Source organism: Rhinocladiella mackenziei (genome assembly GCF_000835555.1).
Source record: "Rhinocladiella mackenziei CBS 650.93 unplaced genomic scaffold supercont1.1, whole genome shotgun sequence".
Lineage (NCBI taxonomy): Eukaryota > Fungi > Ascomycota > Eurotiomycetes > Chaetothyriales > Herpotrichiellaceae > Rhinocladiella > Rhinocladiella mackenziei.
Window position 1 is genome coordinate 4,723,466 of NW_013550604.1, and position 26,226 is coordinate 4,749,691.

General features: G+C 50.3%; 12 protein-coding genes across 12 annotated transcripts; 8 read left to right on the forward strand and 4 right to left on the reverse strand.

Moving 5' to 3' along the window:
- Positions 1 to 949: 949 nt before the first annotated feature.
- On the reverse strand, positions 950 to 2,898 carry Z518_01670 (uncharacterized protein; the record flags this gene model as incomplete). The annotated part of the gene is made up of 2 exons (XM_013422268.1): positions 950 to 2,577; positions 2,679 to 2,898. The coding sequence occupies 2 exons, from the start codon at positions 2,896 to 2,898 to the stop codon at positions 950 to 952; spliced, it is 1,848 nt and encodes a 615-aa protein (XP_013277722.1).
- A 1,367-nt stretch (positions 2,899 to 4,265) lies between these two features.
- Positions 4,266 to 5,084, forward strand: Z518_01671 (uncharacterized protein; the record flags this gene model as incomplete). The annotated part of the gene is made up of 2 exons (XM_013422269.1): positions 4,266 to 4,324; positions 4,385 to 5,084. The coding sequence occupies 2 exons, from the start codon at positions 4,266 to 4,268 to the stop codon at positions 5,082 to 5,084; spliced, it is 759 nt and encodes a 252-aa protein (XP_013277723.1).
- Positions 5,085 to 5,235: 151 nt separating this feature from the next.
- On the reverse strand, positions 5,236 to 6,130 carry Z518_01672 (uncharacterized protein; the record flags this gene model as incomplete). The annotated part of the gene is made up of 3 exons (XM_013422270.1): positions 5,236 to 5,874; positions 5,927 to 6,038; positions 6,093 to 6,130. The coding sequence occupies 3 exons, from the start codon at positions 6,128 to 6,130 to the stop codon at positions 5,236 to 5,238; spliced, it is 789 nt and encodes a 262-aa protein (XP_013277724.1).
- Positions 6,131 to 6,497: 367 nt separating this feature from the next.
- On the forward strand, positions 6,498 to 6,993 carry Z518_01673 (uncharacterized protein; the record flags this gene model as incomplete). Its single annotated transcript, XM_013422271.1, has 3 exons — positions 6,498 to 6,536; positions 6,590 to 6,803; positions 6,860 to 6,993. 3 exons carry the CDS (start codon positions 6,498 to 6,500, stop codon positions 6,991 to 6,993), a joined length of 387 nt encoding a protein of 128 aa, XP_013277725.1.
- A 696-nt stretch (positions 6,994 to 7,689) lies between these two features.
- Positions 7,690 to 8,304, forward strand: Z518_01674 (uncharacterized protein; the record flags this gene model as incomplete). The annotated part of the gene is made up of 2 exons (XM_013422272.1): positions 7,690 to 7,785; positions 7,882 to 8,304. 2 exons carry the CDS (start codon positions 7,690 to 7,692, stop codon positions 8,302 to 8,304), a joined length of 519 nt encoding a protein of 172 aa, XP_013277726.1.
- Positions 8,305 to 8,784: 480 nt separating this feature from the next.
- Positions 8,785 to 9,411, reverse strand: Z518_01675 (uncharacterized protein; the record flags this gene model as incomplete). The annotated part of the gene is made up of 1 exon (XM_013422273.1): positions 8,785 to 9,411. One exon carries the CDS (start codon positions 9,409 to 9,411, stop codon positions 8,785 to 8,787), a length of 627 nt encoding a protein of 208 aa, XP_013277727.1.
- A 1,449-nt stretch (positions 9,412 to 10,860) lies between these two features.
- Z518_01676 (actin) lies at positions 10,861 to 12,339 on the forward strand (the record flags this gene model as incomplete). The annotated part of the gene is made up of 5 exons (XM_013422274.1): positions 10,861 to 10,867; positions 10,953 to 10,983; positions 11,134 to 11,189; positions 11,255 to 12,057; positions 12,109 to 12,339. The coding sequence occupies 5 exons, from the start codon at positions 10,861 to 10,863 to the stop codon at positions 12,337 to 12,339; spliced, it is 1,128 nt and encodes a 375-aa protein (XP_013277728.1).
- A 389-nt stretch (positions 12,340 to 12,728) lies between these two features.
- Positions 12,729 to 14,042, reverse strand: Z518_01677 (homoserine kinase; the record flags this gene model as incomplete). The annotated part of the gene is made up of 4 exons (XM_013422275.1): positions 12,729 to 13,127; positions 13,216 to 13,886; positions 13,944 to 13,970; positions 14,030 to 14,042. 4 exons carry the CDS (start codon positions 14,040 to 14,042, stop codon positions 12,729 to 12,731), a joined length of 1,110 nt encoding a protein of 369 aa, XP_013277729.1.
- Positions 14,043 to 14,885: 843 nt separating this feature from the next.
- On the forward strand, positions 14,886 to 17,270 carry Z518_01678 (phosphoribosylamine-glycine ligase; the record flags this gene model as incomplete). The annotated part of the gene is made up of 1 exon (XM_013422276.1): positions 14,886 to 17,270. The coding sequence occupies one exon, from the start codon at positions 14,886 to 14,888 to the stop codon at positions 17,268 to 17,270; it is 2,385 nt and encodes a 794-aa protein (XP_013277730.1).
- A 535-nt stretch (positions 17,271 to 17,805) lies between these two features.
- On the forward strand, positions 17,806 to 18,472 carry Z518_01679 (uncharacterized protein; the record flags this gene model as incomplete). Its single annotated transcript, XM_013422277.1, has 2 exons — positions 17,806 to 18,068; positions 18,148 to 18,472. 2 exons carry the CDS (start codon positions 17,806 to 17,808, stop codon positions 18,470 to 18,472), a joined length of 588 nt encoding a protein of 195 aa, XP_013277731.1.
- Positions 18,473 to 19,284: 812 nt separating this feature from the next.
- On the forward strand, positions 19,285 to 21,588 carry Z518_01680 (uncharacterized protein; the record flags this gene model as incomplete). Its single annotated transcript, XM_013422278.1, has 1 exon — positions 19,285 to 21,588. One exon carries the CDS (start codon positions 19,285 to 19,287, stop codon positions 21,586 to 21,588), a length of 2,304 nt encoding a protein of 767 aa, XP_013277732.1.
- A 1,214-nt stretch (positions 21,589 to 22,802) lies between these two features.
- On the forward strand, positions 22,803 to 26,141 carry Z518_01681 (uncharacterized protein; the record flags this gene model as incomplete). The annotated part of the gene is made up of 1 exon (XM_013422279.1): positions 22,803 to 26,141. One exon carries the CDS (start codon positions 22,803 to 22,805, stop codon positions 26,139 to 26,141), a length of 3,339 nt encoding a protein of 1,112 aa, XP_013277733.1.
- Between the last annotated feature and the right edge of the window lie 85 nt (positions 26,142 to 26,226).

Here is a 26,226-nt window from a genome sequence, read left to right on the forward strand (position 1 = left end):
GATCTCGTCACCAGAGCAGCACTCAGCTTGTCGTTGATTCTATAAGCGAAGGATCTGTCGTGAAGACAAATCGTTTCAGCGACCAGAATGCTCGTCTGTTGGACAAGAACTGTTCACATCCCACCGGTAGCGCCGCAGACGTCCTTGACAACTCAGAGGTCTTTGTCGAACGTTCATATTGATTGCGCTCAAGAAGAAAGTCTGGAATCGAAGATGAGACCCTGAAGAATGACTACCCTAGGAGCAAATACACAGACTCAACGAACACTGTCCAGGTTAACTGCTACTCGGATTCAACGCCGTTGTCGAAATGCATTCACAGATAACACGCCCAAAAATACGAAACTGCGAAGCTCTATGCCATTTTGGCTCCTGAAGGAACCGATATCTGTGACTGGTATACGTTGACACATTTCCTCGACCTTCAAAAAGGGAAAGATTGTGATTGGGACGGACAATTTTTCCTTCAATGACTCAGAGAACTTTCGGGATAAATTTGACAGTGACGAGGCTGAAACACTCCCTGTACTCTCAGTGACAAGGAGGGGGCGGGGATGAGTGGAGTAGGTCAATGACGGTGGTATTACCTTCCATATTCTGCCCAGCCGAGAAGGCTGTGTCTCTATGTCTGCCTCAAAGACAATGGAGCAGCAAAGCTAGCTGAGTGCTAGCAAATGAAAGATAGATTTCCTCTGATAAGGACGAGAGCATCCCCGAATCTAAATCTTAGGCGGAACGAGGTAAGAGTGACCCCGCCAATGTTGTTTAAGAAACAAAATCTTTATCCCTGTACTGGAGATTTACGCGAATTCGGAGCGGTACACTCCAAGTAAGCAGAGCCTTTTCAATCAATTCATGCAATTCATTCATTTGGCATTCCGTCGTAATGCATTTGGTTAAATGGGGGGGAAAAATTACATAATTTAACTTTTCCCCAGACCCCCTTCGATCAGAAATTATGCGAAGGTGGGAAATGTCCTGGACGAATCGGTACCCTCTCCACGCGCTGATGCAGCGGGACTTCTGGATCAACGCCACGATATCCACTGCCTCCGTGCTGCGGTAGTGGCGCAGGCATGGTGCTTTGGCCGGGCAATTCATGTGACTCTTGGGTCGACTGTTGGCCAGACCAGTATCCGTCAGAGCCCATTGAGGGCTGCTGGTATCCCATGGCGCCTGCTGAGCCACCAGAGAAAGCCCGCTGGTGACCCGCTTGACGCTGAACTTGGTCGTCGGGGAGTTGGTGGATGTTGCGCTGCTCATCGGGCAATTCGTTGATGTTGGGAACGTAGCCAGCAGTAGCGGCGCCGACAGGTGGTGGCTGCTGATATTGAGTTGGTGGCTGGACTTGACTTCCCTGAGAGTACTCGCTTTGGTCTGAGACAGACATGTTGGTTGAGCCCTGATGTGTAGGCGGTGAACCGGAGCTCCAAGACCGGATTGCTGCTGTGGCTGGAAGAAGCCGGTCCGGAGATCGAGGTGGAGGAGACGGTAGGGGAGGAAGGGGAGGATCAGACCGTGTGTCGGAGCGGTTAGAAGAGTATCCTGCTATGGCAGCCATTGCACCCATTCCTGCCGGTCCGCCTGCCACAGGGCCGCCAGGACCCGTCATGCTCGGCATAGGACTTGCAGAATATCGATCACTAGGGGAAATTGAGTCTCGCTTTCTCCGTCGTCGCATATACCAGCTATACCAACCACCAAAGATGGCGGCGGCTAGAACAAGGACGCCGACACCGGCCCCAATGCCAGCCTTGGCCCCCGTTGACAATCCTCCGCCACCACCGCCATCGTCGCTAGATGATGCAGCGACAGAAGGAGTACTACTAGGCGTGCTAGTGTAAGTTCCGGCATCAACGACTGTCGTGGCGGGGGTTGTTGCAACTACGACAGACGTGACCGTGGTATACCCCGGTACGCCGTTCGATGTGGCCGGAAGGACTGCTGTGACATAGGACGTGCTGGTAGAAAAGGATACTGAAGAGCTGGTCGTCGTGACAACCACAGGTTCCTCGCTCGTGCTGGTGGTACTCTCTTCGGATGAGGTGGGTGAGGATTCTGTGGAAGAAGTAGATTCGGTGGTCGTGGTGACTGCTGGGGAAGCTGAACTCGTTACTGAAATTGTACTCGACTGGAAGGATGTGGATGAGGACGTGGTAGGGATGAACGTAGTGGCTGAGGGAGAACTCGCGATTAGGGACGAACTCGAAACAGATTGTGTGCTAGAATAGACTACGGTTGATGCCGATAAGACAGACGAAGACTCTGTAGATATATACTCACTAGTGGAGCTGATAGATAGAGACGTGGTCGGAGAAGGGGTAGTGGTAGTGGTTGAAGGCGAAGGGCTAGTCGTCGAAGGCGTAGGGGAAGGGGGGGTGGTAGTGATAGTGGTAGCTATGGTTGAAGGGGAGGATTCAGCGGGGATCGAAGAGCCAGAGGGAGTGGAAGGGGTCGCAGAAGAGGTAGAGGGAGGGATACTTGAAGGGGTGGTGCTGTCGGAAGCAGTGGCTGAACTAGACGTAGACGTGGAGGAGGTTGTAAAAGCAGTAGTGGATGGAATAGAACTTGTGGTGGCTGACACAATTCCATTGTTATAAAAGCAACTTGGGCAGAGGGTGGATGCAAGGCTGAGACAGCCAATGATCAGGTGCAGAACGGGGTAATGATCCACATACTGGAACTGGTGGGTATAAAAGTACTCGAGGTGGTGGTTGTGAAATCAGAGGTGGTCGACGATGTAGTGTCACTGAAAGTGGTCGTTGTCGTTGTGCTGGAGGTAGTGGGGGTTGTACTGTCAGTTGAGGTGGAGCTGGTGGTGAAGCTGTCGGTAGTAGTCGAACTCTCAGTTGTGACAGCGTCTGACAGGGAACTCGTGGTATCCGTTGTCGTCGCCATGGTTATAGCAGCAGGCAATTGCGCATCTGTGCTGCTCAGTCAATGACGCTCGCCACCATTGTTAACCGGAATGATCAACCCTTGACCATGGTGAGGCTGGAGAACAAGAAGAAAGAAGCTGAGCAAAGCGGGACAGCGAGTCTCTTGAAGGTGTCAGTGCTAGAGACGAAGGCATGGCTTAGCAACTAAAAGCTAGAGGTTTTAAGCAGAGCCAGTGTCAGTGAGTTTGTATCTGCACGATTTCATTGGGAGCTTTCGACATTGTTGGCAGCCCTATAAGCGACGCAGGTTCTTTTTTCAGCTCCCACCCTCCGATACGAGACTATTGGAGGGCAGATAATGATATTCCGAGGGCGGAGGATGGAACCTGGAGGGTCTGAAGCCAGCGCTTTTTAGGCTTTTGCCGCGGCTTCTAGTGAGAAGCTGCTCGACATAAAGTCATCAGGTGCGAGATGCTGGGACCCAATGGGACACCTGCGGGACAAGAAAGTTTAGTTGAAGAAGGCCAAATCCAACCAGCGGGAAAAAGACCTTTTGGGGTCTTGCGCATGATTCCGCCAGGTAGGTCGAGAGAATAAGCGAGTCACGCTTTGTTCCGTCCGAGGTTATCGTCAGTGTCGAAGAGATGAAGGATGGGGAAGTACGATGACGGACTGAAGAGGCTCAAACGCCCCAGGTCCTAGCTGCGAGGAGCTGACAAAGGGATTAGGAGCCTATTGTGCACGACGCTGCCTGCAAAGGTGGAGGAAGCGATGCGACCTTGGACCAGGCTCGACCCGGGGGCCAAAACGTACACGGGGAAAAATTCAACGAGGGGGATCGGTAGCGCAGCGTGAGCACAGACAGCGATAAGGAACCGTGCGGAATGGCATAGCAGGATTGCCTACTACTTTCTCTAGATGGGTACATATCCCGCAGTCTCTGAAGAGTCGCTCATATTATAATCCTTTCCCCCTTTCATTTTCTTCGCATCTCTTACTCGTAAATTAAATCCCTCGGTATCCTCCGCTCGGTGACCGGACCTGTATATGTGCGGTTGCTGGTACCTCTCATTGCGACGTCATCTTGACATACTGACTCACGTACTTATTGGACCAATCCATCGATTGTGTGGCCGACACGTTGCGGTTCGCGGAAAAATTGTATCAATGGCCACAGCGCGAACAATATATTTTATTCCCAACCACTGATTGCACGACCTTGATCCTCTAGCAGATAGATTTCTTTTCTCTTCCACTTCTAGATTCATTGGTTCATGCCCCTTTAAACTTGCCGAAAGGCTCACCGGCTTTGGGCGAGACAACTACCACAATTTGGCCATTTGATCCTTTATATTCCTCGTAATTGATCGCCGACGGCAGAGAAACATGCTGCCTGCCCGGGAAAATTCTTCATCGAAGAGCGAGTCGCCCGTTGTCTGTGTCTTGTGCGTCCCAAAAAAAGTGCCCACTGGGTTTAATGCGCCAAAAAACTAACATCTTTCGAGCTGTGCTTCCTCACCGGGAAAGGATCCTATCCATCTCGAATCTGCACGTTCACTTGGTCAAGCTCTCCATGAAGCGGGCTACAAACTCGTCTATGGTGGAGGCACGATGGGTATTATGGGCGAATTGGCCAAAACTCTGGTTTCCTTGTCGGGTTCCAAGGCAGTCCACGGTATTGTCCCTCGTGCACTGATCCGCTCGGAGAAAGACACGTCACTTCGCGGCGAGACCGGTCGTTACGGTTCAAGAAAGGTAGAGCGAACAATGTCTTCAGAGGAATTGCGACGCATCGACAGCAATGAGGATCCCGACAGCAAAATCGTCCCCGAATCCGAATTTGGCGCCACAACAATCGTCCCGGATATGCATACTCGCAAGCGTATGATGGCTCATTCTGTTGAGGCAGGAGGTCCAGGTTCAGGTTTCGTCGCACTGGCTGGTGGTTATGGAACGATTGAGGAGGTGATGGAGATGGTCACTTGGAATCAACTAGGTATTCACACAATCCCAATCGTCCTTGTCAACATCAATGGGTATTGGAACGGACTGCTCGATTGGGTAAGAAACAGTATCAGAGAAGGCTTTGTGAGCGAAGGAGCTGCCAATATATTGGTCGAGGTCAAGAGCACCGATGATGTCGTTACCGCATTGCGAGATTACCAGCTGGCACCGGGGAGATTCAAGTTGGACTGGTCTCGGTAGAAAATAAGGGTGTGGACTCAAAACGATGGATCATCACAAGAAAACAATGCTTGTCTTTGTCATTGCCATGGTACAGCTTCTTGCCATTTTTGACAGCCTCTCCCGCTCCCAACGCCGTGCCGGATGCATCGAGGTCACTTCGACGTTGCCCTTACGAATCCGTCTCCATAGCATCTCCACCAGCCTCTTCTGTCGATGTCGATTCCACACTGGCTTCCAGGAGAGGCGCAACATCTTGTCCATCGTACAGCTTGAAGCTCTCCAGCTTCTTTCGTCCACCCTTCTCCGTCATTCCAATCACGGCCAAACTTGTGTTGTCCACAGTCAGCTCCTTATCTTGCGCCAGACTCTCCTTCAAGGCCAACAGAGCATGTTTGATCAATTCTTCCCGATTGCATTCCGCAAATTCGTCCAGATGTCTCTCGAGATACGTACGAGCCATCTGACTTCTGGCGCCAATTGCACAAGCCGACATTTCTTGAGTCATACCTGACGGGGAGAATTCGAACAGATGCGGTCCCAGCTCGTCTACTCCGGCTACTAATAATCCGACACCGTAGGGTCGTTTGCCGTAATGTTGTGTGTTCGTCTGGGCACGATCACCGATCATATTGACAATGCGTTCAACGGGTATAGCTCGGCCATAGGTCATTTTGGAGGACAGAGACTGCTGTTTCATGAAGTTCGACAGGACGCGGGCGTCGGAAGCAAGACCGGCCAGCGCAACTCCTAGATGGTCATCGACACCGACAATCTTCTTCTGGTACGAGGACAATTCTTCCGCGTTTCTCTGAACTTCATGTGAGCATCAATGCTTGACAAGGCTCCAGACAAATACGAACCTTGAGGGCAGTTAAAACGACGTGTTTCTTGCTCACAGCCCCAACCACTACTGATCCCTGTTTGACAGCCTCCTGAGCGTACTCGACTTGAAATATTCGGCCTTGAGGTGAACTACAGATAGGTTAGTGATTGGGCACAAAAGACGGTGTCAGGCGGGAGCCTTACAAAGTGACAGAGTCGTTGTCGTAATTATTTCTGAACATGTTGACTGCGAGCTACGTGACAGAAGGAAACAAGACAAGAAAAATGTTGTGGTTGTGGACTGTGGGAGACGTCTTCAATAAATTCGTCGAGTCAGGCAAATACCAGACGCGCAGTCCGTTTTTGGGCGCGATAACTGTCGAGTCGGAAGCTTTTCTCTCCAAGCACCCCAGCCACACACTGCAACTTCAACTTTGTCACTTGTAGTATCACTTGTCATATTCTATGTTCGATGACCTTGCAGTCCCACTGTCGCTTCATATCCTATTCTCCCAGCGAGAACCCTCCTCCAAGTCAAACCACTTTTTCCCGTGCGGACGGCCAGAAACTAGACTCCATTCCCACTTTCATTCGCATCAGGCCTCCGTCATGACGGCGGGTCTCAAGACAATAATTGCCCTCTCCTTTGTACGACCGTATGGAATACCGCCTCGTGGGACAAGTCGTTAATCGTCTTATAGGTTCTTGCCATCGGATTTCTCCTCGTCATCCTTTCCGCCGCCCTATTCCACAACTTCCTCACTCTTCTCGTTGTCGCGACCTATGTGTTAGCGCCCGTACCAAACTGGGTTGCGGGAAGATGCGCCAATCCAGATGATTTTATCGAAACCAACTCGAGTGCATGGGTTGATCTGGGCCGATTTGTCACCGGATTTCTTGTTGTTATGGGCATTGGTAGGTTCCCTGCAGGAAGATGTGGTATGCCTCACACTGACGATGCTGCGGAACAGCCCTCCCGGTTCTCCTAGCGCACTGCGCTCTCATTCAAGTTCCCGCTATGGTCATGTCAATTATAGGAGGACTGCTGATATACGGCACGATCATCAGTTTCACCCAGTTTTTCAAGGAGGAGCAGGACTTTTGAACGAGGGGGACACCCGAAGATGTGGGCAGTTATATTGCATCTTGGGGGCGTCGCAATCTCTTTGGTGTAGCAAAGTGGTCTATCATATTGGACGAAAGTACGACGGACAAGAATGTTATATTGTTCTGGACGCGCGCAAAAAGGATTCCGCACTATATCTTGTATCAACTATGAAAACCGGGACCTTGAGTCTGCATAATCGAACGGATTCGCTCGATACTGAACTTCAGAAAGCTATCCGCTATATCACTCTTCCAGTCGGCTTTTGGCCCGGGCTCATTCGAAATCGACTCCAGTGTGACTGGTAATATCCCTGGGATTTGCCTCTATGTCGTGGCTGGACGGAGCTTCCGTGGAAGATTAAATGGTGGAAAAGAGAAACCACATCTCATAAACCAGATCAGTACGAATCATAGGGTAAAATCATGCCATTATCTACGTACTGCCCAGTAACAGGCGGCCATATCGGGATGCAGCGTCCAAATGCCCGACCTATGGGGGGACATAGTAGCACGGCTCCAGCCACAATTACGAACCGACTAGCTGCAAGGCACCATCCAACTTACTCCGAACACTGGACTTCCATTCTCACGACCACGAAACTCCCATACGACTACAAGTTGTTTGTTTTCATTTCCCGCACCTCCTACAGTCCTACTCCCCTCCAATTAAAATCTACTCTTCTTTACGATAACGATGTCCTCGTCAACTCGCCTGTTCCGCTTCTCCAAGCCCGCCTGGCTCAACAGCGCCAACACCAGGACCGCAGGCGTCTACTTTGCTGGCGCATTGGTAAGTAGTAGATTCAAGACCATCTCCATCCTCATCGTAGTCTATTTACTATCACACAGGCGTTCCGCTAACAGCTGTCCCTCTGATCTGCAATAGTTCTCGTTCGGCTTCTTCTTCTTCATCGACGCAAGCGTCTTCTCCAAGTCACCACTCAATGGGTCGACCGTGCACATCAACTTCGTGGACTGGATCCCGCTCATCTGCTCAGCGCTGGGGATGCTGGTGATCAACAGTATCGAGAAGTCGCGGCTTTCGGCGGATAGTTTCTCGTACAGCGGCAACGGCGTCGCATGGAAGGCCCGGACCGTACTCTTCATGGGCTTCGCGCTCATGGCTGGCGGGCTTGCGGGCAGTGTCACAGTCATGGTTCTTAAGTATCTGTTCAAGGACTACGCGCTGCAGACGGTTTATATGGGCGTGGCGAACATGGTGGCCAATGGACTCGTCATGCTAAGCAGTGTCGTCTTGTGGGTCAGCCAGAACATGGAGGATGATTATACGTATAATTTGCAGCTGTGAGTTGGTTTGGGAAGTTGAAGGCACTAGGGCAAATTACCAGAATAGTAATTGGGCGCTGCATGATGGGGGAAATGGCAACGGGAATGGCGTCGTGGCAAGACTTTACACCCCAACGATAGCATCGAGTGAGCGCATAGGGGCAAATGGAAGCATTTCTTCGTCGAATTTCTTTGCATTGGTCCGAGTTGCCTTTTCGGAACACGATTGTCTTTTATCGAGCCTTGGAAAACTCGTCAGGCAATATGAATTTCCGTGAGCCATGGCGTGTTGTCGCACAATCCCTCATTCAGGCTCCCGTTTGAACGTCGATTCCTAGCTCTGGTGCCTTCTCGTAATAAATGGTCACCTGGTCGGGTTGATCGCCACCAAATCTTTGGTGAACGTGATAGTAAAAGCAAAAGTGGCTCAATTGTTTTCGTGGATTTCGACCTTATCCAATGATCTGTGGACCAGGCAACTTCCTATTCCTGACCATGTCCTTTATTCTCCGTCCCTCAGTTTCCCCATGACGGCGTCGATGACATCCATGTCTGTTGCCGAGATTTGATCTGGTCCGACAACGTCTTTGGGCAGCCGCTTAACTGCTTCATTCATTGCGGGCTGATAATTTCGGATCCCCGAACTGAGGGCATAGACTGCCTTTCTTCGCACTGCCTTGTCCACGTCACTCAGGGCAATCTTGCAGATTTTGTCGATACCGTTGAGAGCCAGAAATCGTTCTTGTGCTTTCACATTGTTCTGGACCGCTGTGCCTAGACACCAGGCCGCCATCCGTCGCAAGTCGGCTACGGGACTATCCAGCTGAGAGAGCAGTGGCGTCCACAGACCCAGAGGCTCCATATTGTTGGCGTTGTCAATATTTTCAACCAGTTGCTCAAAGTTGTCGAACGCTGTCATTTTAGCGTCGTGGGTGACTTCGGGATCTGAAGAGGCGATGATAGTCATGGCTTCGCGCATCAAATCAGCATCACTGGGACCACCCATTAACACCCGTAGAGCATCAGCTGATAGTCCTCTCGGTTCTCTGACGGGCTGGCCTGGTGATCGGCCTGAGACCTCGGAATTCTCGACACTCCATTTTAGGAGAGAGTTCAATCCAGGATCCATTGTGTGAAGGCTGTGGTTTGTGCAATGAAACAAGGGTAGAGACAACACTTTCGATGTCGATAGTCTACGCGCATGGATGGTTGGGGGGTATGTAAAGAAGAAAGTGATGCTTCTGAAGAGTCTTGGCCGGCTTGAGGCCGTAGTGATTTCCAGTACCTACTGCGATATTCTTTTGGTTTCGAACGGATAGCTGTCCTCAGAATATGAGGTTGGAGGCTTCAAAATGGTCACGGAGGACAGTTACATGATGAACTCATAAATCTTCGAGGGGAGACAAGGGTGAGCTCGAGGAATCCCAACAGAATCTCGATAGTCCGGGGATGTTCAAGTGATATACTGCCACATTGAATCGGCGGTTGGTGGCGGTGAAGCCCGCAATCCAGAATCACGTCGGCGGCTCAGAGCGCCTTGCTGTCGGAACGTTCTGACTAACCAGAGGCTACCCCGCCATTGTGGCACGGAACAAAATTTTGCATACCTATTTCATCTGGTAGCCTCTGGGCTAAAGCGATGGCTTGTACGCCAGGCGTATTGCTGTGTGGGCTGGTCGACCCAACAAAGTTTCGCTCCATCCTTGACATGTGCAAGATGGGTCGGCAGAGATTCAATATTGAATGCTGAAATGTCTTCGTACAGTGTTTGGAATGGCAGGATTCCAAAAATAGAGGACCGTAGAGGAGCATGTAGATAGTCCAGTGACGTACTGCAGTATCCGTCATCATCAGCCGCACTGATAACCATGGAAGCCTTTGCAACTTCTCGGGTGATGATCAGGCCGGCAGCAGATACAACCAGCAAAATTGTCGTTGCCTGTTCCTTACAGTGGGACGTGACGAGGCTCTTGTTTCAATTTGACGCTGGAGAAAGCGCATTGTGTGGCCCATGCCACCACTCGAGAACGGTCCATAGTAGAGGTACATTGAGATTAGGTACCTCTCCTTATTATTTAGCACTAGGGGTACATTGAATGTCGGTATCATACCACTTCCGGCGTGGCAAGGCATCTCCATACTACTGGTCTCCGGTCTTTATTGCCTCAACCAAAATCCCAAACTTGCCTTCTCAAGGTCCTCCGTACTTATATTAGTCTGTCCCGATGCTCTAGAACAGCAGAGAGACAAGACGGTGTGAGGTGGTAAGCTATTAGCCAGTATCACACTCCGAAGCTCGATCAGCTTGGTCTTGGCGCTGCTTCCCCTTAGTGCACCGCCCACCGCCTTGCTCACTCCCACTCTGCACCTAATTCACACTGCACCAGCTGTTCAAATCTATCTTACCGTCCGCGTTCCCAACTTTTTGTCTCCGTCTTCATCCTTCTACTCGTCCAATCTCCTTGCTCGTCATTCCGGAGGATTTTCCCACCTTCCCGTATCTCGAGTACTTTACACCTCTCTCACTTCAACCGCCCTTGACTATTCCCCTCTTCTGATCCTCGACCAAATCGTCAACATGGAGGGTAAGCGGAATCGCTCCTAGCCTCAGTTGCTTGTCATAACTATTGTCACACCTGATCAAGTGCTAATATGACATTCTCTTTACAGAAGAAGTTGCTGCTCTCGTTATTGACAATGGGTAAGCCCTGCGCCCATCATCCCAAGCCTGAAGAATTTGACTGCCGTACGACACTTCCATCTCAACTTGGTAGTCTGAGTTATGGGAACATCGGGAGCCAAAAACCACGAAAATATCGTGAATATGGTACTAACGATAATATCTCTCCAGCTCTGGCATGTGCAAAGCTGGCTTTGCTGGTGATGATGCGCCACGAGCGGTTTTCCGTAAGTACACTTCCCGGTGATTGATCCCAACGGACACGAGATCGAGGAGTCTAATATTTTGATAGCATCCATTGTCGGTCGACCTCGTCACCACGGTATCATGATCGGTATGGGTCAGAAAGACTCGTACGTCGGTGACGAAGCCCAATCCAAGCGTGGTATTTTGACGCTGAGATATCCTATCGAACACGGTGTGGTCACCAACTGGGATGACATGGAAAAGATTTGGCACCACACTTTCTACAACGAATTGCGAGTGGCTCCCGAAGAGCACCCTGTCTTGTTGACTGAGGCTCCTATCAACCCCAAGTCCAACAGAGAAAAGATGACGCAGATCGTCTTCGAGACCTTCAACGCTCCCGCCTTCTATGTCTCTATCCAGGCCGTGCTTTCCCTTTACGCCTCCGGTCGTACCACTGGCATCGTCCTTGACTCTGGCGATGGTGTCACTCACGTCGTCCCTATCTATGAGGGTTTCTCACTTCCCCACGCCATCTCCCGTGTCGATATGGCTGGTCGTGATTTAACCGACTACCTGATGAAGATCTTGGCTGAGCGAGGCTACACTTTCTCCACCACTGCCGAGCGAGAAATCGTTCGAGACATCAAGGAGAAACTCTGCTACGTTGCGCTTGACTTCGAGCAGGAGATTCAGACTGCTTCTCAAAGCTCCAGCTTGGAGAAATCATATGAACTTCCCGATGGTCAGGTCATCACCATCGGCAACGAACGATTCCGAGCTCCTGAGGCCCTTTTCCAGCCCAGCGTTCTTGGTCTTGAATCTGGCGGTATTCACGTCACCACTTTCAACTCCATCATGAAGTGTGATGTCGATGTTCGTAAGGACTTGTACGGTAACATTGTCATGGTAAGGTCTACCGATATGCATCCTCTGATGTAGTTACTGACATCATTGTAGTCTGGCGGTACCACTATGTACCCAGGTATTTCCGACCGTATGCAAAAGGAAATTACCGCTCTTGCACCGTCTTCTATGAAGGTCAAGATCATTGCGCCACCTGAGCGTAAATACTCTGTCTGGATCGGAGGTTCCATTTTGGCATCTCTTTCCACCTTCCAGCAAATGTGGATCTCCAAGCAAGAGTACGATGAGAGTGGTCCTTCGATTGTCCACCGCAAGTGCTTCTAAACCCTTTTCGAGCATCCCAAACTGCTTGATACTCCAATTGAAACGCAGCGATTTTCTAGAATCAGCAGTGAACGACGTCAAGATCTTGATGAGACCAATTGCAGGCGGAGAATAGAATTGTGGAGGGCAAAGGTGGTGGCGGAAGGCCGAAAAGTAATTGTGAACTGGCACGGATAAAGCGCGTCTGAAACACCGAGGGGGGTGGGGGTCATTGGAGCTTTGTATCGAGACAAGGAAGTCAACATCTTCAATGAGTAGCACCATTCCAATAGTGTCTAGGATTGCAATGGCTAGCAAGTTTAGGTTTTCGTGATTTTTGGTCTCTGTGCTTGAATACGGGTCACCCTTGTTGATTTGCGTCCTAAAGGTGAAGAAGGCTTTCTGGTTCGCTATGCCCCGTTTTGAGGCTTGATGATTTCTCGTAAATAAGCCGGCACATCCCCTGGCACCTCGTGGACTGTGGCACCATCTTCAGCCGGTTCCAAAATCTTCCACTCGCAGGCGATGCCCTCGTCCTTGAATCGTTGGAGGATGACTCCGGCAATGGCATCGAAATTCTCCGTTGCGAGTGCCAGAATCGTCGGTCCGGCACCCGACAGGCAGATCCCCAATAGGCCTTTGTGGGTTTTGGGGGACATGGAAGACAAGATGGCCGGTAGTGCCGGGATCAGGGTCTTGCGATAGGGCTGGTGGATCTTGTCTTGCATCGCACTGTAGATCAGATCTGGATCAGGAGGAGAGTCGGACAGCACGGTTGTTAGGAGTGCCAGCCTTTGGAGGTTGAAGATCTACTGCAATTAGACTTACGACCAAAATTGGTTGATGGGTATGGTCGCGGTTGCAATTGGAGGGAGTCTGAAAATGATGCAAACTCACCATGTCTTGCCGTGAGTATGACTTGGGCAGTACCTCTCTAGCCTTGGCCGTGCTGACTTCGAAATCCGGGATTATGGCTAGAGCCTTGATCTCCTTGGCCCAGTTAAATCTTCGATAATGCCCGATATTCTCGGGCGGAATGGGCGGGACAAGACCTGTGTCGAGACCGCCAGCCGGTTGAGGCAACACTTCTGAGAGAGGGACTTCTTTTCGCGCCATGTCCGCGGGATCGAGTTCGTTCAGGTAGGTCCCCACGAACCCTCCATAGAGTGCGGCCGCGACGTTGTCCGGGTGCCGCTCAACCATGAGACAAAAATCTAGCAGGCGAGCTTTCGGGAGGTTGAGGTTTCCAACTACATTCCCCAGGAGCACTCCAGCCACGACGGCGGCGCCTGATGAGCCTAGTCCTCGGCCCAGAGGAATCGGGTTGTGGATGTGCACGTACGTCTGAACGGGGAAGTCGCGCTGGTTATGACAGCGAAGGATGTAGAGCGCCGTCCGCGTCAGGAGGTTGTTCTCCGGGTTCAGGTCAATGTCCTCAGCGCCAACGCCCGAATAGGATACCATACAGTTCAGAGGATTGGATGGTGATGAAGGCTGAGACTTGTCCACGCTCACTCGCAGCTCGAGATACATTGACAGCGCCAGACCAATGACATCGAAGCCCGGGCCTGAGTGGGACCGTCAGAGGAGGAAGAGGTTACAGAGAACATGGTACAATGCCTTACCAATGTTGGCCGATGAACATGGTACCTCTAGTTATGTTAGGTCCACGGTCTCTGATACGGAAAGCGCTTAGGGATAGGCGACTGACTTATAAGATACATGCTGAAGGCACTGGGGGGCCAGGCCAAGCTGGATCGGGCGCTGGGTGCTGGTGGGAACGCTATTGACAGTCGCGCACCGGGACAATCAATAGATTGTAAGGAGAATATTCAGTAGGAAATGTTGGTGAAGATCTGGTGAGTAAAGTTCATAATGTATTCATTCCAAACCAGAGGTATTCAAGGTATCGCGAAGCTCTTGTCGAATATCAGCTGAGAATCAACGTTCTCCAAGTCTATAGCACAACTTGCTGACTATTGACTGAAAATGATTTCTGTGTCTTCACACGACGTTCGTGGGCCAATCCTAAGACCAAAAGAATTACGTTGGAGCGTTCGGGAGAGAACAACTCTTATACGGCGGAGTACTCACCTTGGCATCAGATTTCCCCTCGAGGGCACTGCGAAGAAAAAAAAAAAAAAAAAAAAAAAAAAACCTTTTTCTTTCTTTCTGAATACTCATGGAGAATTGATAGTGTAAGCTTTCGTATCTTTACTCCGACGAGAATCTCTCGACTCTTTTCGCAAGGTAGGTATCTGCAATGCTGTGTTGGAACTCTGCGTTTCCTCTTCGTCTTCTATATCCCGTCGTACTTGTCCGAGGCCAGCCAACCAGCTGCCAGAGAACAAGAAAATTCTGCAAAAGCCTTTGAGCTTTATTCTATGGTGGTAGAAATATCCCATGACATGTAGCGATCTCCCTCATTTTGCTCCCTCCCCTCTATCTTATCTTTACTTTGAATTCGGGAACATGCCGTCCCAAATCAACCCCCTTCCCAAGTCATGGAAGGACATTCACTGACGTCCTCACTTCCAGATTCCTTGCGGAAAACGTCACAATTCGCCATGACGGAAAGGTTACGTATTCTAGTCATTGGTTCCGGCGGTCGAGAACATGCTCTCGCCTGGAAATTGGCAAAATCCCCGTTTGTTGATGTAGTCCATATTGCCCCTGGCAACGGAGGGACAGAGTCCGACAATGTTATCAACATCAAGATATCTGCCAATGACTTCACAGAATTAGTCTCCCATGCTAGGAAGCATGGTCTGAATTTGGTGGTAGTTGGTCCAGAGGCGCCTCTGGTCGCTGGTATTGAAGGATCTTTTCGAGCCGTTGGTATTCGCTGCTTCGGACCAAGCAAGGCTGCTGCAAGAATGGAAGGATCCAAAACATTCTCAAAGGATTTCATGCAACGACATGGAATTCCTACGGCGGCATTCCGAAATTTCAATGAGTACGAGCCAGCTCGCCAGTATCTGGATTCGGTCACGCATGACGTCGTCATCAAAGCAGACGGACTCGCTGCAGGGAAAGGTGTCATTATTCCAACCACAAAGGAGGAGGCACGCGATGCCCTGAAGAAGATCATGGTTGCACGAGAATTTGGTTCGGCTGGGTCACAAGTCGTCATCGAGGAATATCTGGAAGGTGAGGAGTTGAGTGTGCTATCATTCAGCGATGGCTACACGATAAGGTCACTCCCCCCTGCCCAAGACCACAAACGGGCTCTGGATGGGGATCGAGGCCCAAATACTGGTGGCATGGGCTGCTATGCGCCGACGAGAGTAGCTTCAAAAGAGCTGATTGCTCAGATCGACCGGGAAATCGTCCAGCCCACTATTGACTGTATGAGACGAGAAGGCATGCCTTTTGTCGGTATGCTTTTTACTGGTTTGATGATCACCAAGGACGGACCGAAAGTGCTCGAGTACAATGTCAGAGGAGGCGACCCGGAGACACAGACTCTACTCCCGCTTCTGAGCGATGACACGGATCTTGCTAAAGTTATGCAGGCTTGCACAGAACATTGGCTGGATGGTGTTGATCTCAAAATTGAACCCAAATTCGCTGCCACAGTGGTTGCTTGCGCTGAAGGCTACCCTGAGACATACGCGAAGAATAGGCCAATCACCTTACACCAAACTCCAGAGGACACGTTCATCTTCCATGCTGGTACGAGTAGAGACGAGAAGCAAGTGGTTTCTACAGGAGGCCGTGTCATTGCTTCGACCTCAACAGCAGCAACCTTGGAGGATGCAGTGGCCAGAGCATACAGGGGAATGGACAGTATCAAATTTCAAGGAATGCACTTCAGAAAAGATATTGCTCATCGGGCATTTAAAAGAAAAGAACAAGAAAAAGGCCCGGAAAACGCTCCAATGACATACGCTTCCGCGGGCGTATCTATTGACGCAGGAAACAGCCTCATCTCTAGAATCAAGCCAGCAGTGAGATCGACCTCACGTCCTGGTGCTGATGCCATCATCGGTGGCTTTGGCGGAGGATTCGATCTGGCAAAAGCAGGTTATCATGAAAAGTCCCCTATGCTCATCGGAGCCATCGATGGAGTCGGGACCAAACTTAAGATTGCGCACGCAATGGACATTCATGATACCGTTGGTGTGGATCTGGTGGCCATGAATGTGAATGACCTTGTTGTGCAAGGCGCAGAACCATTGATGTTTCTCGACTGCTACACTTGCAGCATTCTCGATGTAGACATTGCAAGTGTCTTCATTCGGGGTGTTTGTGAAGGTTGCAAGATGGCTAATTGCGCCCTTGTTGGAGGCGAAACAGCGGAAATGCCTGGTCTGTTGAGTGGTACGGAATATGACGCAGTTGGCGCCGCCTTGGGAGCCATCGATACACCCGCCGGGAAGAGAGTGTTGCCAGATAGAGAAAGCATGATTGAGGATGACGTCCTCCTGGGCCTGGCATCGAGCGGCATACATTCAAATGGTTTCTCGTTGGTCCGGCGAATCATTGAAAAAATGCACCTTGCTTTCTCAGACTCTGCACCTTGGGATCCGGAAATGTCGGTTGGCAAATCACTGCTGACTCCAACACGAATTTATGTCGTTCCCCTATTGCAAGCGGTCAAGCGAGACTTGATTAAGGGGATGGCTCACATCACAGGCGGAGGCTTGATAGAGAACATACCGCGAATGTTACCTGATCATCTGGCAGCGGAAATTGACGTGACCACGTGGAAACGGCCCAGGGTTTTTAAGTGGCTTCAGCAAGCAGGCAAGGTAAACAATGAAGAGATGAGTCGCACCTTTAATAATGGGATCGGAATGGTCCTCGTCGTATCAAATGTGGCTTCTGGAGAAGTTAAGAAAATCCTGGAAGCGGAAGGAGAAACGGTCTTCAAGGTTGGAAATCTTGTGACCAGGGATGAAGGCAAAGAAGGGTGTATCCTGAAGAACCTGGAATCCTGGGACTCATGACCCTCTGGACAATTCTTTACCTCATGTTCTTGCAGTCTGGATGCACGGAGAAAGCCTTCAAAGTCTTCCTCTTCGTTGGGGGAAGTACAAGGAAGCTGACAACACGTTCTGATGGTGAACAAAACAGAGATGCGGATGTTGTCTGGTCGCGAAACCCACCAGTTCGAATGCAATGTGACATAATCTCTTGCATAATGCGTGTCGCTGATACCTCCCGAGGGCGGGTTGCGGCGTTTTTCAGGCTGGGGAAACTGACTCGTCACTTCGTGGGGAGGCGGAGCGTTTTCGCTTCCGCAGACCGTTGGGACATTCAGCCTTGTCGGTGATAGGAGTTGAGTGGATGCTCCCTCATTCAGCCCACCGTGAGAGAAGGAATGTCTATATAACAGTATGTCGCATCTGTCTCTCTCGAGCTATTCACTCTTCACATTTTCATCAGTAAGCAGCACAAACGAAATGGAAATCGCTCGGCACGTACGCTCTGTCTCCCAACTTGTATACTTATCGAAGCTTTTATTTTCCGATTCAAACGAAAATGATCTCAAACACAACCATCGTTGTTGGCGCCAGTAGGGACATTGGCTTGGGGTTGGCCAAATTCCTCGCTCAGAGCCCTCAAGATCGTGTAATTGCGACCATGCGCAAGCCTGTCGTTCTAAGCGAACCTAACATCCAAGTCATTCAGCTCGACCAGACCAACGCGGTATCGGTTGAAAAGGCGGCTGAAGCAATCAAGGAAGCCGACAACTTGATCGTCAACGCGGCTATGGGCGAAGACGAACGTCTCACAGAAATATCGTCTGAGCGACTGCTACAATAACGTCGTCGGGGCGCATCGGGTCGTCAAAGCGTTCCTACCCGCACTTCAAGCACGCAGGACCAAAAGAATCATCTTCATCTCATCGACTACTCCCTCTCTCACCAAACAAGTTGACTCAGAATGGGGTCTTCGAGGGCCTGACGCGACAAGCAAAGCAGCTGGCAACATGTTGGCGGTTCAATTTCACAATGAACTTCGCGACCGGGGGTTTACTGTTGTCTCCATTCATCCTGGATGGGTAGCTACAGACATGGGCAATTTGGCTGGTCCCGGAGCCATGCCGGCAACAGAATTAGTCCAGAAGATCATGAAGATCGTGAAAGGTCTGAGCACGGTTGACGGAGCCAAGTTCTTCAATATTGATGGTACTATCTTGCCTTAGTGATGGGTATCTGGGTGTAGTAGCATGGAGTTGGAGGAAATTGGGAATGAAACTGGTGGTGTGGAAGGTGTAAACGTGCCAATTAGATTCTTGTCTGATACCAGTAGAAAATTTGTGATCTGGTTCTAGAGCGTGGAGGGAGATCTTTCAACGTGGTGGATGAAATATCGAACACATGGCAAACAAACACGTTGCCGTAGAATCAACTATGGTGGAGTGTTAGAAGTACAGAAGCATTTCAAGCGCCCAAGGGTAAAAAATGTTCGCGTCGGGCCATGGTTGACGTTGGCATTTTGCCAGATCCCAAGTATTCTCATTGCATTGTCTTATTAGTAGTTGGGAGGATTTCGGTTTTCCTTTTTTTGCTTCTAACTTTTCTTCGTGGCTCAGGAATCACAGTACTCGCTGTACGTCCAGCGGTCTTTTTCTAGGGTTCATCTCAAAATTCCGAATATATGCTGCCCCTGGTGGTCAGGCAGCATGTATGTCTATCATGTCTACTCAAAGGTCGTCCACAGCTATTGGCCTTGATACCACCGAAGTCCGTCGCATCACCTTCTAACGGCTCCTCTTTCTCATCCTTCCGCTCCCTCTCTGGCACTAGCACGCGACATGGGCGAACTGCCCGATCCCATAAGCGCTCTATAACCGGGAATATCGACGATGGGAGAGTCCAAAAGAGTCAGGTGGTCAGGAAACACAGACCCTCTGCTGGGAGAGACATAGCTTCAACGCCGCTGAATCTTGGATTCAGTTTGTCACTGCAGCAAAAACAAAAAATTAAGCTCTATGATGACTTTCGCCAGATCCTGATGCGCACTGCTTCACAATCCATCACTGATGGTGTCCCTACGTTTCAGGAATTGCCTCTTGAAGATGTGATAGGCAAGGTCGAGCTGAACAAACGGAGCAGAGGCTTGCGCCGAGCATCGAGAGAGCTTCGAAAAGCATACGCAGGGCGAACCCTCAAAGATTTGGATTCTGATCTTGAACAGCTCCAGCCCTTCTTCCTTGGCAAGACTAAGCTCGTGAATGATGAGGCGTCGAGAAAAATTCTAGTGGACCTCGGTATTGTCCCTTGCCAAACCAGCGCGTCAAAACGGAGCACTGCAGCAGAAGCCGCCACGAAGATTAAAAGGTCGACAATTCGGAAGCACGTCACACGCCTACGGAACGCCGCAGGCGGAACCAGCACTGAGGATAATAGTCCGATGATTGCGAAGGTCGCTACTTTGGGTCATGGCAAAATTGCAGTCTTGGACCAGGATCTCATGCAAGTAGCGACGGTTGAGAATTATCCATTGGTACCGTTGCCAATAGAAAGACCCAAGGTGCCTACGTTGAGCCATGATTTGTCGCGCGTTCTTTTCAACCCGGGCGTCTATCAATTGCAGGATCCACGATCCAGAGTATGGAATTTTGATCCCTACCTGGGCAATATTATGCCCGTTTCCGAGTTCAATTATGATGCTTTGAATAAATATGTCACCTCGTCCGAAGATTCTCATCTCCGAGATGTGGCATTAAAGCATCAGAAGCGCTATATCGGCTCGACTTCAAGCATGTCTGGAATTTTATCACACTTCCACTTTCTTCTTTCCGCTTGGCGTGAGCTGAACATGGATCATCTGACACGGGGTTTCAAGGACGAGGGAAAGACATTCACGAGGCTTCAGAGAGGGCCAACAGCAATCTTCCTTCGATATCAAGACGGTGTGTATGCTGTTGACGCAGACAAGGAGTTTGACTCGGCGAATATCCTGATGAGCTTGGGCCGATCCATGGAGAAGCTGTTGACCGTGGAAAAGGATGAATTCGAACGATATCGAAGGACACACGATGCTACCCAAGATGCGAACATCCAGTCAAAGAAACCGGAGGCATATCACTACAGTGGGCTCGGTTCATTCTTACTTCGCGCTCAACTTGATGCGCAAGACCCTCGACTTCCGGGCACCGGCATGTTCGATCTCAAGACTCGGGCGGTGGCGGCGGTTCGTATGATGATTATGAACCACGAAGTCGGTGCCGGCTATCAAATCAAAGAGAGATTTGGCACCTGGGAGTCGTATGAACGAGAGTACCATGACATGATGCGGTCGGCTTTTCTCAAGTATTCGCTTCAAGTTCGAATGGGTCGAATGGACGGTATATTCGTGGCCTATCATAACACGGAGCGCCTCTTTGGCTTCCAATACGTGCCTCTTTCGGAACTGGACTTCGCGTTGCACGGTCAAACAGACAGGACTTTAGGAGACCGAGAATTTCAATTGAGCTTCAAACTTTTGAACGAGGTTTTCGACGCAGCAACAGCCAAGTTTCCAAATCGGTCTTTGCGATTCCACTTCGAGGCGAGAGCCGCCACAGCTGCCTCGCCGCCTCATATGTATATTTTTGCTGAACCAGTATCAGAGGAAGAAATACTGGAAGTTCAGACTTCCAAACAGAAAGAAATTGAAGCCTACGAGCAGCGAATCTTCCATCCGCACCGATCTCCTGCTTCCGAAAACGCTGGAGAGGACGATGCGATGACGGAGGAAGAGCAGATTCTGGCAGAGTCTGCACTTGATCCTGAAAAGTCTACAGACCTAGGCAGAGCGACATCACCCTCTGCACACATGTCAACTCGGAGTGACGCAGACGTTGGTCCCGTTCGTGAGTCAAATGCTGCAGATGTTGCATTCTTGGAAAGCCTAATGGGCGTGGATATGCGTACCTCTGACAAGGTTAACCCCACCGAAGAGCCTGATTCTCAGTCCTTGCAAAAGCGAGAACCAGTCCAGGAGAAAGAAATATTGGCTTGGAAGTTGAATGTCCGCAATCTGGTGAATGAGCTTCCAATCATCCGGCCACAGAACCTGACGGCAAATGACACGTGGAAGGTTGAGTACACTCTGACGCCTCTGCCGGAAGCATCAGGGCGTCGGAATTATACCCTATGCAAGGCTCGACGCAAAGCTAACTTGGAAGAGCCTCAAGAGCAAGATGAGGCAGTTGGGTATTACATCAAGCGGCTGGTTTCGATGAGTAAGGACGGAGCTCAATGGCGCAAAAAGTGGGATGAACTGGATGCTCAGAACGAGCGAATTGTCCTTTACGGAGATGGAGGAGCGTAGGGGCAAATAAGAAATAAAAAAAAAGTTGGTTGGTTGGTTCTGTACATTATCAAAGGGATTGGCAGTCCATCATAGATATGACATGACATGTGTTTGGGCACTGTGTTACGATGAAAAAGTATCAATATTGTTTTGTCATGTGCGACGTTCCAGATGCAGTTTAAGAATAAAACGGAGGCGGACCACATTATTTGATATGACAGAGACATGTTTCATTGAGGAGTGGATAAATTCCGGATACTCAATGACTCGTATAGGCCCCTTCCATGCGTCTTCCTCCACCACTTCCCACTATTATGCTCGTTCGTTTCTCGTTCACGATTGAAAATGTAAGACCGGGCCGGAATGCAGGAGGTTGACCCCCCCCAAAAGCGAAATTACCGCTGTGGCGTGGTCCGGCAATCTCTAGCAGATATTGGCAGGTGGATGATAGGGTTAACATAGACTTTCTGGGAGCTCGCCAATCGCAGTGGTAGACCGAAGCATATCTGCGGTGCTGCGGAGTCGCTATCATGAGATGTCGTCGGTTACAAGTAGGTCTTGTGCTCGAATAGTGCTGGTCGATGGAAGCCTGATAGATTGCCAATGAGTGATGGGTAATACCCCGTTCGATGTACCCAAAGTCGAGCAAAGAGACTTGTTTGGGAGCTGGTAGAACTCCAACGTGCATAGTTGTCGACGTCACCCCAGTTTGGGCGTCCCTCACTTAGTCCGCGTCGGGAATCGAGACTTCTAGAGTCCTGCCATCTGTCAACTTTGCCATCTGGATAATTCACCGGCTCCAGTCTCCGGCTTCATCGTGATTCTCAATGCGAATCTACCCCTCCGCCGCTGCTGTTGACTATTCCTACGTAACTATTATTATTCAATACACCTCACCCGACCACCGATCCACCAGTGCTCTTACAGCCTGCCTTGCGTTTCCTTGATCACTTCAATATATTGCTCATTAAACTTTACCCGGTTCCAGACACGAAGCACAGCCCCCCGACCCTCCATAGTCTGTTTTTTTCTCTGGATCGAGCCAAGTCGCATGCAGCGCTTACCACTCTCTCCGCCCATGTCCCAGAACCTAACTGGGACGTTTTGAGTGAAGAGGTGGATACATTAAATGGCGGGTGGGCACCTTCGAGTGCGACGCACTCTGTGAACATGTGTGTTTCTACATCTGCGAATCTTTCCTGACCTGACGGACTTGGGAAGTATTTGTCAAAATGGCCGACAAACGGAGGAGGAAAAGCCTGAGCATCTTCCGCCAGAAAGCGAACCCCAGTCCGTCCATACAAATACCAGACAGTCCTTTGGGGAAACGACCCAACGACATTCAGACTCCCAGTCCAGTCGACTCTGAGCAACCTAGCCCAAAGACTCGTCCCAGGACGTTACAAAAGGCAAATCGGACTTCTGTCTTCGGCTCGCTACGCTCCTTACACTCTCTCGATGAAGAAGAAAAGACTGCCTTGACAAGGTCGGATTCTAAAGCTTCATCTCTCCACGACGAAGCCGAAATGAATGCTAAGGGACTCTTTGGTTGCAAAGTTTTGCAGTATGGAGAAGTCCAAGCTGCAGGCGCCAATGTCTTTCGGAAACGAACTCATTTTATGGTGTTGACCGAATCACATCTCATTCGGTTTAGAAGCCAGGCCAAAGCAGTCGAGATGTTTCCGAGTATTCCCAGCAGCCTCAATCGGGGTCACGCTCCGCGGACATCGTCAGTGAGTTCTTACCAAGAGCTTCAAATGGCAGCATACTCGGATATAACCTCGGGTATTCCTCTCGAGCAAGTCATTGCCGTGTACAAAATCGACGATGGGCGACCTTTTCTCGTGGTGGAAGTGGCCTACCTTGATGAGCGCACCAGGAAGGCATCAATGATGCAATTGCAAGTCAACGAGGTCCGGGAAGCAGGCTTGTGGATCTCTGCTATCCGCTCAGCATCTCGGCAGGCAAGGTCTCTCCTTCCAAGGCAAGTGCAGGAACAAACCATAGAGCATCTTGCCCAAGTCCTTGAACGGGAGAGAGATTATGACCCGGAACATTTTCACGTTTTCAAGATTGTTCAGCGCTCGGCCAGCCGATCCGTGGGGAGGGCTTCAGCCGAAGATCTGACCCGACTAGGATCAGCCATTTGCTATCTAGCCATTGGTCTTCACAGAGTTCACTTGATTCCCTTACAACGGTCAGCATCACGATCGTCAAGCACCTCTCTGACTGATATTGACGCAACGACATCCTTTGGCATTGTCACCTTGGCTTCAATAAAGGCTCAGGCCGAGGAAGACGCCTTTCAACTCCTGTTCAAACCTCCGACTGGACAACCGTACACTGCTCAATTGGCGTCCTGTGCTGCCGACGAAATTGCCTTGTGGCTGCGGTTTTCTTCGGAATACCTGCGACCTGAGTGGCTTCGGCAGCCATTTCTGTTCGATGTTCCTGCTGAACTTGATGACCGGATGAACCCTCCGAATTTCCCCCAAGAGGACCACGATTGTTTCGATCGCACGCTTATTGCGTATTGTGCAGGTTACGATGTAGACCCCTCCCGAATTTGTTATTCTGTGGACTACGACTGCGAAGATGCGCCTTGCTTTCAGCTGCTGGCCCCTGCGACTGGGACCTCGTACTCGGCGCTAGAACTGCTGGCTGTGTTCCGGGCTCTTCGCTACAACGAATCGTTCACGTCAATTTCCTTTGCTCGCATCAATCTTAGTCCGCTGAGACATTTGTACGATACTTTTGGATCTGACCTGGACAGCCTATTCACCCGGTCGGGCCACCCGACAAATATTGTTGGTCACCAAGACTTGCCTCTCCTCGGTCAAGAGATTAGAGGACTGGCTCTGAAAAGCAGGAGATTACGTCGGTTGGACTTTTCTCATTCCATCCCCAACAAAGCGCTCGCGGACGACGAACAGCCTCTAGATTGTGGGATCATGGAGGCCCTTGCGCCGTTGTGCAAAAAGTCCTTGACCAATGTTGACTGGATTGTACTCACGGGGTTGCGACTGGCTGAATCCGACTTGAATTACCTTGTTGATGCTGCGTCAGAGAGGAAATGCCATCTTCGGGCCCTCGAGATTGGTGAATGTGGCCTTTCGGTCCACGACATCGATGTGTTGCTGTCTGCATTGGCGGTTCAGGAGAGTACCGTCGAGGTGATCGATATATCAGGAGCCCAGGGACGGTTCAGTCCGGAACTCTTTCAGCGAGAGATTGGGGCTTTCAGTCGCATCCGGCGACTAAATCTTACCCGTGTTCAGAAGACGTCGGTTCCGGAACCCTTGGTGGCTCCAGATGCGTTGTACGCCTGGCGTCTCGAGGCTCTCCATTTGTCTCAAACGGCTTTGAACGAACAGACGGTAGACTCAATATCAACTTATCTCGCTACTTCGAAATCCGACATTCTCCGAGAGCTCCATGTCAATCAATGTGGCCTAACCGGTCGTGATCTTGCAACCTTCTTCCAATCCATGACTAGAGATAGCAAGCAGCCGCGAGTCATGCACGTTAGTGCTAACGAGAATCGGCTGAAGACAGGTAACACAGTACTGTTTAAAACAATAGCTCAGAGTTATGGACCCACTTCGTTAAGTATGCGAATGATGGATTTTGAGAAGGAAAGCCATTTCCGTGAACTGATCAAGGCCCTTACTATTAACACTTCTTTGCGGAGTTTGGATATATCTCGTGCTTCCCTCCCATACGATGCCAGCGTGGAAACCTGCGAAGCGCTGAAGGAAATGTTTGCCACCAACAAGACATTGGAAGAGCTGGATATTAGTGGCGAACAAGCACATCTAGATGCAACTCGATTTGGCATTGGACTCAACATCGCACTAAGGGGGTTGGAGAAGAACAAGACTTTGAAGTTGCTCCGGATTGAATATCAAAGCCTGGGCTTGCAGGGTGCAAACACGCTGGCTGAGGTATTGGAGAAGAATGAGACTTTGCTGGAGATTCATTGCGAGCACAACGACATCAACCTGCAAAGTTTCACGGCGCTTGTGGATGCATTGGAGAAAAATCACACCTTGCTTTACATGTCGACGATGGAGCATGATAGAGCAAAGTCGATGGACAAAGTGCGGCGAGAAATAGAGACGATGGTTCGAGCAGAAAACCCCAAGTCATCCTCCAAAGGGGGAGGATCCATCAAAAAGACATTTACGGGGTCATGGATGGGGAAGACACATCGCCCGCCGATCCACGAGCATCGCCATCGTAGTTCCATGTCGTCGACAGCATCATTTACCAACCAGGATGTGGCAGCAGTTATGAATACCCTCGACGAGAAGTGGAACGTGCAAGTTGCGAGGATGCAGAAATACCTGTTCCGCAACTATTGTCGATCTCAAGGGGTACCTTGGGAAGATGAGGGTGCTGTTGAGAGTGGTAGTCGCCAAAGCACCACATTTGGAGAATCGATGGCACAGCTGCTGGAGCAGGCGCAATTGGACCGAACTCCAACCATGGCAAACCCATCTGCGTTAGATTTGATTGATGAAAAGTTGAGCGATAAGGGCCAGCTTATATTTGAGATGCCCGAAGATTGAGTGTGGCTCTCGCAAAATAGAAATTCGTTGGTGGACCTGGACAGGGGATACGTTTATTGATGATTTCTTGTGATACCCCCAGGAC